The sequence below is a fragment of the Pelecanus crispus genome, chromosome 3 (genome assembly GCF_030463565.1).
Source record: "Pelecanus crispus isolate bPelCri1 chromosome 3, bPelCri1.pri, whole genome shotgun sequence".
Taxonomy (NCBI): Eukaryota; Metazoa; Chordata; class Aves; order Pelecaniformes; family Pelecanidae; genus Pelecanus; species Pelecanus crispus.
Genome location: NC_134645.1, coordinates 9130286 through 9142878, shown reverse-complemented (window position 1 = coordinate 9142878; position 12593 = coordinate 9130286). Strand labels below are relative to the sequence as shown.

Genomic DNA, 12593 nt, shown 5'->3' with positions numbered 1-12593 from the left:
GTAGATGCTTGAAATGAAAAGCAGTTTCAGGTCGTCTTCTTTCTTTTCCAGTATGGTGTGGTTTATCTCCATGCCAGGGATTTTTTTTTAAGGAGAAGCAGTGACCACTAGAGGGAGAATAGGTTATGTGTTTGTTTTGGACACGCACACTTTTTATTCGTATTAAATACATCTTCTATATGCAGTTACTGACACATAAACCCTGTTCTTCTTGTTCTGGTTTGTGCAATCCTAATCTAATTTTATCTCATTGAAGAAACACAATGAAGTAAGAATGACAAGCTGTAGTTTTATTAAAATAGTTCACTTGGCTTGATTTGAGTTGCAGCAAGCATTGCCTAATGCCCTTTGTGGTTATTATTAAAAAAGAAATAATGTTGCAAATTGAAAGATTACTTAATAATAAACAAGTCATTTCTTATTAGTAAGGATTATTTCTGAAAGGAACTAGGACTGGGTAAGACTGACAACTTGGAAGAAAAATGTCTTTCTGATGCTTTTTAGTTTCTTGCTAAATTCTCCCCAAAATGCTTTTTTAAATATACAACACTCCCCAAATCTGGGGTTTGTTTTGGGTGGGCTGTTCAATTACCTTGTCTGAACATCCCTTTTCTGCTCATGGACAGTACGTTTTGCATCACTGAATGAAGGGAGTCATCTAAAGCTGTCTGCTAAGGGCCATGTTTGGGAGTGCGTTTCATGGGCTTGGTACCCTGGCACGCCATAAAGGGATGCCCTCTTCGTGGAGGCTGCTCTGCAGCTGAAGCAACACTGATGGTGATTTTGGAGAGCACGCCAACCTCTACCCATCCAGCTGCCTTTCAAAAGAGACGAAGTCCTGCAGTTCTTACTCCTCATTCAGGCAAAGCTGGCGTTTGAAGCCAATGATGAAGCTTATTTTATCCTGTGGACAACAAAAGTGGAGTCAGTTCAGTAGATCTCCAGGGGATGGGCAGGAACTGCGGGGCTGGATGTAAACAGTGGGCTTCTCGTGGTGTTCCCCTGATGGGCTGAATCCTCCCTTGTCCACCCTGTGCAGAAACACAGCTGGTATTCATCAGTCAGTTATTCTCCTTGCACCGATGCTTCCCATGGGCTCCTTCCTTCAGCAAGTGCCTGCCTGCCCTCCCCAGCCCCAGGCAGCAATCTGTCATTGCACCATGCTTCTGCTTGCTGTTTCTTTTCTTGCCAACTCTTTTGCCCCTTGAAATTCTCAGCGGGACTTGTGCACTGGCACGCTGGGCGGTAGACTTGGCTTACTAGCCTGATTAGAAAGAAGGTTATGTTTGTTTTCATGAGCAAGTATCAGGAAAATGGCTTTCCAGACTGCCTAAATATTTCATTCCAGTTGAGAGGAATCTGTAGATCCTTTGAAGATGTGTGTGCCGCCTTTCAAGTACCTCCTAAAATAGTTTTCTTATGGATATTACCATATTCAGCAGCTCAGACCTACACCGTCTCTTTCCCTGGGGATTACAGATAAAGCCTTATCTTATTAGGAAGGCTGACCCGTACTCCAGTCTATTTTTCCGCTGATCCTAATCTTAACGTTAAATACAACAAGATTTCACGTAGAAGCAGTGTATTAGGACATAAATGTGCTCTATACTAACTCAAAGTAATCTCTTTATTTCTCTCCAGATTTGGCTTATCCAAATCCTCTAAGTGTTTTCTCAGGGAACATTATTCCAAGAATATATTTGTCTGCCTTTCCCTGTAGATATTGATCAAATTGCACTGAAGTCAGTACAAGATTTCTCAATGATTTCCAGTGTTTTACTTTCAGCTTTGCATCAATTCATATTTTCCCAGGTTGTTATTATTTTATTCTGAGCTTGGCTATAACACTAACTTTCATTTGCATTGGAAATCCAGTAACTGCTAAAGATCAGGGAACAAACTGAGTGTAAAATACATGCAGCAATACTTTTTGTGCCCACGACCTTCCAGTGTCCGTCCTCAAGCTGCCATTCATTATCAGTTACCCTAAACCCACAGTATAAATCGCTCACTAATTCTCGTCCTGAACCTCTCTAGGCAAAGGAAAAAGGGACTTTCTGCCACGAGGAGAAACAGAAATAACATTGGAAATACAGAAGGAAAGCTTAATTGTTATTGCTTTTCCCATATGCCATCAGCCAAACCTTCTCTGGCCTCCAGAAAAGCTTCTCATGCTTTTTGGTTTCTTTCATGCAACTCATGGCCTCTGTCTGCAGCCTGACATCCCCCAAGGTGGATAGCTGAAGGACAGTTTCCTGCCTTAAACCTAGATACCCTGACAGCAACCATAGTGGAGCTCATGGGCTTAACAGGCCAGACAGATGCCCTTCACAGCCTTTCTCTCTTGCTTGGTGAGGATGTCGGCATCGGCATCATCTGTTTTGCTTCTCTGGGTGCAGAGTGAAGAAGCGGTTCTTGCTGCTAAACTCTTTGGTCCCCTCCAGCACTGTGGCTTGTTGAGGTGCGGTGTGGCTGGGGATGCGAGATGGCAACAGGGAGGTGCTCAATCTCATGTCTCACTGGAAAGTCTGGAAGAGACTTCTCTGGAAGATACTTTGCAGCCCCAAGCCTCCTCCATCTTTAACGCCAATAAAGGCGATAAAAGGGATCCCGGAGTGAGGAGTAAAGGGGAACGCACTGCCTGTTTTTTAAAAAGTCAGTAGTAAATGCAGTGCTGTATGCAAGGAATTTCCTTGGCCTTGTGGATAAAACTGCACTGGCATACCCAAGAACTTGGCCCTGACATAGCCTTGAAATACATAGCTATTCTTGATCCCAAGCAGTGACATGTTGATGTGTTGTGTAAATCCCAGGGTGCTGCCGAGAGAACATCTCCAAACATGGCACTGCGACAATTCATTAAACGTTATTAGATCTTTCTGTGGCTTGCTTGCTTATCAAGCCCTGTCATATTACCTTTTGGACATAACAGATTGCCCCTGTGTTAATTGAATGATACACCAGAAAACAGAGAAAATGAGAGAGCTCAGAGGCTGCCACCACCATGAATTGTAAATAATAAGAACTTGATAAGGAAAAATTATCAGAACATTCCCCTATTGTATTTAATAAAGAAACAACAAATTGCTACGTTCTTGGATGGTTGGGAAAAATAATGAGTTGAACAATAGACAATCTCATTTCTCTTTCCAACTGTGCAGAAATTAAATGTCAACTACAACCACTTATTCTTCATTTCCACTTCTCTGTACCGTACTTTTCCTTGTCAGGCTCCTTAACTGAAAGTGAAGCAGGAGAGGGGACAAACCCAACCTCATTTCCAAGAAGCCAACAACACATTTACAATGCTAGAGCATATGCTGTGCAACTCAGGAGTGCTCTTTGTAATGAGAAGTTTCTGTGTAGGCCAAACTTCTATTGTGCAAAGCCATCTTCCATTAATATTTTAAAATAGAAATTAAGTAGCTGTGTTTTCACAGTTAGAGTTCAAGGTGACAATTGTGTGTCAAAGGAGAAAGTAATCTTTAGAATATATATATGAATATAAGCAGTACATTTGTTTCTCTGTTGTTGTATACCTTATTTGCTTATTCCCACGTGATGTATGTTTAAAATGCTTTGAAACTAAACGGAGGTGGAAACTAAAACGGAGAGGAAAATCAGCTCACAGAAGAATTAATTAAGCAATTAGCAGTAGATCAAAGCAGCAGAGAGTCAGGCCAGTGACTTTGTGGTTCAGTTCTAACTAAGCTTTGGCTGAAGCTGTTCTGGTTCAGTTCTGGATCAAGCCTAACACAACAACTTGAAAACAATGACGTGTACCCAGCAGTTTGAATCTTTGCTTGATTAACTCCCCCAGATGATCAAACTCAAAGGCTATTTGCAAACTGTTTCTTCTTTTGTGTGGTCCAGCAGACCACAGGAAACTTTTAGTGTAGATTTTGGTGTTTCCCCATCCTGCTGCACCATGGTGGCTTCTCGGGTCCCTCTGTGGTGGGGCAAGGAGCTGTGTCTGCTTCCCCATCGCAGCGCAAGAGCCAATATGGCTGTAAACCCTTTCCACCCTCCCTCGTGGCTCAGATGAAGGTCTGTGTAAGGCAGTGCCAGTGAGGACACCTTTCAACCCAGCTAGTCATCTCCATATATCCTCCAGCCAGGAATTTAGAGGATACCTGCACATGTGCTGTCTGCACTGGAAACAGGCTCCATGTCCACCATCTCCTTTACAAACCTCTTGTGATGCAGCCTCCCAACGTTTGTGATGGGCACAGGGCTCTCCAGGAAGGGGTGCACCTGGAAAGATAGGCAGTGTTCACCGACCATGACATCAGCTGCTGGATGAGATGCTGATGGTCCCTCTGCCAAGCACAGGAGGAATGAACACATTCTGGTTTTATATTGTCACCATCATAACTGTGAAGGTCAACAAGAGGGCTGGATGCAACAGAAAATGGACACGCTAACATTTAGTTTAAGCTAATTTCCCAAATTGTGGCACGCAGAGCGCTGGCACACAGCCTGGCACAGCAGTGGTTGCTGCTGCTGCTGCCAAAGGCACCAAATGCAGCCATTTCTTCTGCAATTGCTGCCGCTGCTCTTCCTGAATGCCGAGGGTGGTGCTGGCAGCGCCAGCTCCAGGCAACCCTCCTGGGCTGACCCAAATTCCTTACTCCCACACTGAGCTGCTGGCAGCACCCTGGTGGGCGGACTGGCTCCATGTCCATGGTGTTTCATTAAAAAGAAAAAGGCAACTGCAGGCAAGAGCAAGGGGGAAATACCAAAAGCTGGCACCGGTTGTAGCTCATTAAAACTGCACAGCTCCGAAGGAGAGTTTCAAGCTGACAGCTTGATGCTTATTTACTTGAAACTGCATGCTGAGACCTGCTGGTAATGGGGTAATTCTCCTGTTTAGTGCGGACCCATGCAGCAGTTCGTTTAATTCTTAATAGAGTGAAATTCTTTATTTTTTAGCCATCAGGCGGCTCCGTTTGGACCTTCCATTGGGAAGCTGTAGGGAAGCCCTGGCACTCACCATCACTAGCAGAGGGGCACTCATCCATGGCAAGCTCCTCCATCTGAATACAAGTGTGAGTTGAAACCAGAGATGTACAGCCACGTTTCATGCAAAGTGGGTATGAATACAGACCCAAACTTGGCTTGGGAATGAGCTCAGGAAAGCAAACGGTGTGTATGGATTAAAAGGACCGTGTTTGTGTGCTACTGGGAATGGGCAATGCTGCTTATTCCTCATGATTTTGACAGATTAGAAAATCAGAGCAGCCCGAGGAGGAGGAGGATTCCCCTGGCTGAGATAAAGGAGTTCATAACATGTCTCGGCAGGGACAGCAGAAATTATATCTGACTCTGCGTGGCATGTCAGGCGTGAAAAGCCCCGCAGAAGCAGGCTGGAGAATGATGCTGAGTAAGTGTTTTCCCCAAAGGATTCCCAGGAGTGGAGAGAAGGATAACTTTCCTGATGGATCGATCCATGACAAGGTAATAGCTTCTCCCAGATATTGGCCACAGAGGACCCTCTTGATCTCTTTAGCAGTGAGCGTTGAGCTTTCTGCATCAGATTAGCAAATGCTGATTTGCTAATCAGCAAACTGAACTGAGGCTGATGGTGAGCCGGTAAAGTCCGGCCTGACGGCAAGTCCTGCGGGATGGGGAGGTGCCCATCCGTCTGTCCCCTCCATCATCTGCCAACTGGAAGGGTATCTCAAGCACGCTCAGGTAGAGGTCCCGGTCAATGTCTCCTTCTCGGAAACATATTTCAAACTGCGATGGGAAAAGAGGAAGATGGCAGGTAAGATGTAACCATTGGCCGAGTTGTTAATTCCTGCCCTTCCAGGCTATTTGCATATGAACGCAAGGAAAGGCAACCAGTCATCATCATGGCAAATGTACATTGGAAAGGCTGAAATGAAAGACTGCACCACTCATTATTAGTAAAGTCCAGCCTGTCATCTCCTGGGCTTGGGACCTGTTTTGCAACCCCAGGAAACGAGGGTATGTGCCTGAAGGCATTTCTGACCGAGCAGGTCCATTGCAAGAGGTCAATTAGGAGCAAGAAGGAAGTGCAGAAGACAGCGGTCAGCAGTCAGTCAGGTACGGTGCTACTTGTCTCCTTGCCAGCAGGCTGGAGACTTGCAGAACTTCCAGAGATGCCACCTCTGAGTCCAAGCATCATTTCTACCGCAGGTGGGACTGGCTTTCCCAACTCCAAGTGAAGGGTAGCAGAGAGGCTCTTTGTGATAACACAAGGAAAAACCTTGGAAATGCTTCATTAACCATATCTGAACCATGTGTTTATTAAAGACACTTATACCCAAGGAGTAGAGAAGTATTTGGGAATGGGTGTGATTTGGGTTTGGTTTGTATTTGGGTTTACAAACTTTGCCAGGTTTTTCTGGGTGTAAAATATTTAGTATTTAGAAACTGACAACTGTATTTTCCACCAGGTTTTTAAGGAAAGGAGGTTGAGACACTTGGCGTGGGTATGTATATTTACATACCTTTCTATTTGCTTTTTTTGGATTGATGTCTACAAACTGTCATCTATGTATAGAAGTCTCAAAAATATCCCTTCTGGCGAGTTTTGTAGAAGTCAGGCTGAGAACAGAGTGACTTTCCTAAAGCCTCAATCCTTCGAACATCCACCGAGCAGCTTAATTACAGGACTGAGCCCTAAGAAAGCAACCTTCCTCCTGGATCCTCCTCTCCTACAACTTCCTTTTTCCTTACTGAAATTGCAGGAGACGTTACATGTGGTGTGCAATAATTTAATGTGGCTGAACCAATAAGAATTTCAAGGAAAATATTAACTCATTGCTGAACCAAGGGCCAGAAGAAAGAGGTACCCAGAGAAAGAAACGGATGAAAGGAGCAAACTGTGCTGCCTACGGATGTATGTCAAAGCCAGGCAAATAGTGCTGATGCTGAATGTGTCTAACTCAAGCAACATTTAAGCAAGTCCTGCTTAGTTTTACTGAGTGGACTAATTCATCCCACTTTCCTGGCTGTAGTTTGCATTGTATTGAATTACAACCCGAGTGGAGCCAGCCCCTCTGACCCTGCTGCTGGGTCACGCCGTAACCATCCAAGCACTCGATGCCGGTTACAGCCCATGGACAAGGGTTCATCAGTGCTGCTGGACAAAACCAGGTCTGGCATTACTCTCCATAGACTGCCTGCAGCATTTGTGCTCTGGCCTGGTGAAGGAATGACATTTCTGGAACAGCAAGGCACCGAGAATTGCAGGAGAGCCTGGGGATGTTTTGCTGCTTGATGCCGGGCGTCCTGCGGGTGCGTTAGCTGGTCCAGCTCCCATCTGCAATGGGCACTCGCTATGGAAGTGGGAAAGTGTTTTCCATTTCACGGGAGGGTCTGCGTGGGTAGAGAAGCTCATTATATCCTCTAATGGCTGGATGTCTCAAAATGCAGCATGCAGAGACATACTTACTGAACCAGATGTATTTCTTCAATAGCTTTGCTAATCAGAGAAAGGGGAAGCACGACTGTCTGAGGGGAGTTAGTAGATGCTCTACAAACTAGGCTACATATTGGTTGGCTTTTCTAGGACCCCTAACTGGTGCTGAAAATTGTTACATTTTATTGCATTTTTTACCACTGCTTTTTATTCTTTTATCCTATTGTGCATGCCTGTGCACATCTATTTTTTTCTCACACACTTCTTAGCTTATTCTATCTTTCTAATGTGTTTGTGCTATTCCCTGCCAGTTTGTCGCATGTCTCCCAGATCCTCTTTGAAGCTTTCAATATGCTTTAATCAATTTGCCCGATGCCTTGGCAGGGGTCCCCCCGCCTGCACGTTTGGCTGCTGCAGTGTGTCAGCTCCTGCGCTCACCAGGGTGACCCGGTCCTTGGCTGATCTTTAAGCAAATATTACTCCTTCTGTGATTTCCCAACCCCCCAGTTCTTTCTCTCCCACTGTAGCACCTCTCTGGCACAGCACAGTTGATCCCTTCCCTTCTTTTTTAGTGCTCCTGTGACCTCTGGTCCATGGCACTCTGACACTGGTGCTGAAACTTCTCCTGACTCTTTTTCTTTTACCCTTGGAGTTTGTCTCAGCACCACAAACTCTGGCTCCCTCCTTGCCTCTTTCCCCCATGCTTGTCCTCTCACATTGCTGAAAACCTCAGGAAAAATCCATGTTATGAATCCACTACTTTCTTTTCCATCTCCAAACCTTCAATATGGTTTTTAATCTCCGACTCTAAGGCCAGAGGTCCTGTCTGGCTGTTGAAAGCCTCCTGGGTCTCCAACAACGTGCTCTTCTCTCTCTCCACCCCCCCCCCCCCCCCCCCCGTGTATATTGCTCCTTCCTCCTTCTTTCATATTACCAGCCCTATATTTCTTCCTCTCTTCTCTTTTAAGCTGCTACACCAGTGACTTTCTAACCCCTTGCCCCAGAGCCCCTCTTGTTCTCATCCTTCCTCTTCTCTTCCTCAAGCAAATCGAACCCATAATAGTTTCTCTTTTGCTATAAAACCACCCTGTGGACCTCCCCTCTTTCTTCAGACATCATCTCATCCTTCAGCTGATCTGATGCACTGCTGGTGACATTGCTTTTCTGGCTTATTTCTTGATCCTTTCCTTTCTCCACCCCATGGCATCTCTTTTTGCCCTGGTTCTCAGCTGTGTTTCCATGTCCGGTGGGCTTCCACCCCATCTCCTTCAACCACCTCCAGCAGTCAATCATCCTCTAAATCTCTTCTGTCCTGGCTCGCTGTGTTCCTCTGACCCTCCTCCTAGTGCTTCCCTACACCTTTGGAGTTAAACGTGGGGTCCTTCTGTCTCTTGCTTTCCCTTCGCTCTCCTCCTTTTCCCAGGTCATCTCATTCATCTATGTGATCCCAGTTGCCACTGATGCTAACATTACTTGTCAGCTGATGTGTTTACTGTCATTCCCCCTTCCTCATTCCTTCCCCTTTTTGGAGACAATCGTTTGTTAGTAGGAGTGGCCGCTAAGGAGGAGGTCTGAGAAGGTCTGAGACCTTCTCCTGTGTTTTGGCAATTGTTTTTTTGTCTTGTCAAGCCAGTAACATCCGAATGACTTGAATGCATCTGTGTTTGTATAGCGTTTTAAATGGTGTCTCCATCCTGGGTGTGGTTTCCAGGCACTGACAACTCCAAACAAACAAAAATATTTATTATTTATGATAATATTACTTATCCTGCTTTTTTATGCTGTCTTCACAGTTACTCCCTACGAGCCAGACATCCTGTTGTGGCCAGCAGCTCTCCAGGGGAGGATGTGCCTGGCTGGTGCCGGTGGAGCGGTTATCCCCTCCCATGGTACTGGCACCGTGGCTGTTTCCGAGGCCTCGTTAGGGTTTTTCATTACTTAAGCATGGCATGAGGGGTCCTGCCTCAGGCTGGTCCAGGCTCCAGCTGTCGGCTGCTCCGACACTGAGGTGCTGGAGCATGTCCAGAGAAGGGCAACAAGGCTGGTGAAGGGTCTGGAGCACAGGCCTTATGAGGAGCGGCTGAGGGAACTGGGATTGTTTAGCCTGGAGAAGAGGAGGCTGAGGGGAGACCTTATTGCTCTCTACAACTACCTGAAGGGAGGTTGTAGTGAGGTGGGTGTTGGTCTCTTCTCCCATGTAGTTAGTGATAGGGCGAGAGGAAATGGGCTCAAGCTGCGCCAGGGGAGGTTTAGGTTGGAATTTAGGAAAAATTTCTTTACAGAAAGGGTGGTCAAGCATTGGAACAGGCTGCCCAGAGAGGTGGTGGAGTCACCATCCCTGGAAGTGTTCAAAAAACGGGTAGACGTGGCACTTTGGGACATGGTTTAGTCTAGTCTATCCTTGATTGGCTTAGAGTAGACTTGGTAGTGTAGGTTAATGGTTGGACTGGATGATCTTAAAGGTCTTTTCCAACCTAAACGATTCTATGATTCTATGCTTCTCCAAAGGCAGCGAAGATGGTGGTGTTCCCTGCAGGAGCCCTGCCAGCATAGGTTTAGTGCGAGGTCTCCAGCTCCCCGTGCAGGATGCATCCCCTGGGATGGGGGCTTATCCCTGCTGCCCGGCCTTGCAACATCCTGGGCATCGCGGGTGGATGCCCAGGCTGGGTTTCTGCAAACATAGATGAGGGCATGGCTGTCCATCCTATGCGTATATATACCTTAATGTACATTTGAATTTACCCTTTTTTTACTTCCACTTTTCTCTGAGCTGACCATAATCAGCTTTTTCTTGTTGCATGCAAAGGACGGGGTCAGTGCTGATACCTATTGGGACAGCTGCTGTGTGCCCTATTATAAGCAGTAAAAAAATAATAACCCAGATTTAGCAGGTTATAGACATAAATATTATTATTTGGCTGTGATGCACGCTGCTTAACCATTTCTATCTCCTGGAAACGTTTCCTTCCTTCGATGAGACAGGGCTCCCTGCGCCCGTGCTTTGCTGAGCACGTCCCTGCAGGCAGCGCGACGAGGCGGGGTGCTGGATCCGGGTCCTGTCCCCGGCCCCATGGTACCAGCGCGGCGGCTGCCCGGCCTCGTCGGCATCTCACCGGTGGCAGCCTGGCCGAGTGCCACGGGGATTGCACACGCAGCTTTGTTTTAACACCTTCTCTTAAACACGCACGTATGTATATACATATATATAACCAAGGACAAAAAAGATACATAGGTGTATATGCATATATATGTAGATACATATATATATGGACGTACACCTATATATAGACATCTCTATCCCCCCATATATAGGTATATATAGGTGTATATATAGGGGTATGTATGTATACAGGGGTGCGTGTATATATATAGGGAGAGATATATATGGGGTGTATATAGGGGGATATATACAGGTGTGTGTGATATATAGACATCCCTACCTAGAACCCTATGTATCTCTCTCCCTATATATAATTATAGAATCATTTAGGTTGGAAAAGACCTTTCAGATCATCCAGTCCAACCATTAACCCAACACTACCAAGTCCACCACTAAGCCAATGAAGGGTAGAGTAGTAATTTCATGTTTCCTGGCTTGGTGGCTGGATTATTTTTTAATGAAAGTAAAAACTAGGAATCCTTAAGGTTGGAAAGGATCTCTAAGATCATCAGTCCAAGCATCAACCCGACACCACCATGCCCACTCAACCATGTCACAAGGTGCCACGTCTGCCCGTTTTTTGAACACTTCCAGGGATGGTGACATCCTGGTGACATCCATAATGGGCAGATACATCTTTACAGGAGGTGTGTGTGTATATATATGTATATATATGTATGTGTATGCATATACACCCCCCCCAATCTCTCTCTCTCCCTGTACCTCTATCAGTATATGTATATACACCTCGGGGGGTGGCCCTGTGGAGAAGCACCCACAGTCACTGTCGCTACACCCAAGGCCCCGCCGCGGCCTCCCTCCTCCTCCTCCTCCTCCTCCCCCCCTTCCTCCCGGCCCGCCGCGGCCAGGGCGGGGCAGCGCGGCGGGCGGGAGCAACGCCTTGCGACGCTGTTTGTCCCTGCGCGGCCCCCGTAGCCGCCCGGGGGGGCCGCGGCGGGGGTTGCCATAGCGACATGGCCTAGGCCGGGGGGCGGCCTGCGCTCGGCCCCGGCGGGCGGGCGGGGCGCGGGTCGGCGGCGAGGGCCAGGCCGGGCGGGGCGAGGCTGGGCCGGCGGCGGGAGCAGGTGCGGGCCCCAGCGGGGATGAGCCATGGCGTCGGTGAAGGTGGCCGTGCGAGTGCGGCCCATGAACCGCAGGTGAGTGCGGCCCGGCGGCGGGGCCGCCCCGGCCTTTCCCGCGCCCCGCTCCTGAGGGGCTGCGCGGCCCCGGGCGCAGGGGTGCAGCCCCCGGGCCGCCGCCGCCGCTCGCAGGGGGTGCGTGAAACTCCGTGTGCCGGCTGTGCGGGCGGTGGCGGCCATTACCGCGGTGGAGGCTGAGGGGGAGCTCGGCCCGGGACTTCGGGGGTTTCTTGGCGCTCGGCTGACGGCTCTGCCTGGCAGGAGCGGCTGCTGGGAGCGCTTCTCCTTCCCTACAGGCTGGGAAGTAGCTCCCCCGTTGTGCTGGAAGGTGCGGGGCCTTTCCTGGAAACTTCTGTCTGTCGTGGTCTTAAGCATTGGTTTGTCTGAGCCTTCTGTAATGAGAAAAATGTTACTTTGGTGAAGGTAGGAAAGCATTGAGAGGCAAGGGCCTGCCAAGAGTGTACAACCAGGCTTCTAAAATGTGAAAGCAAGCTGCTGCTTCGTTGCATCTAGCAACTGCAACCCCTTCTACCTACTTGAAAGGGAGAGATTGTCGTCTAGTTCATTTGTAATGCCAGCTTTTGTGGAGGAGCCATTATGGTAAAGTTATTAGGAGGCTACTTAAGCTCGAAGTATAAAAGAGGCGGTCCGCCCCATTTACTATATTGATAAGAGTTTATCACCCGCTTCCCGAGATGTGCCCAGGAAATAAGCACTGTTTTCCTTGGTGAAATAAATACATAATATGCACAATGGAGTTAACTTTTAATGATATAACTTAAGAACCATATGTAGAAAATGATCAGATTCTACTGGCAGTGCTCTTATTTCTTCCCTTGTTCTGAAATGACGTAGCTAGTTGAAAAGCAAAGTGTTTTAAAAGTATAGGCAGCTAGTCAGACTC

The 12593-nt window shown here is 47.4% G+C and overlaps 1 protein-coding gene across 1 annotated transcript in view; it reads left to right on the top strand.

Annotated features, from left to right (window-relative positions):
- Positions 1-11675: 11675 nt before the first annotated feature.
- The window catches only part of KIF16B (kinesin family member 16B), a 142266-nt gene continuing 141348 nt past the window's right edge, over positions 11676-12593 (top strand). The window contains exon 1 of the mRNA XM_075707073.1: positions 11676-11707. Within this exon, the coding sequence (XP_075563188.1) occupies positions 11697-11707 (11 nt within the window). The 5' untranslated portion in view covers positions 11676-11696. The remainder of the gene's footprint in view (positions 11708-12593) is intronic.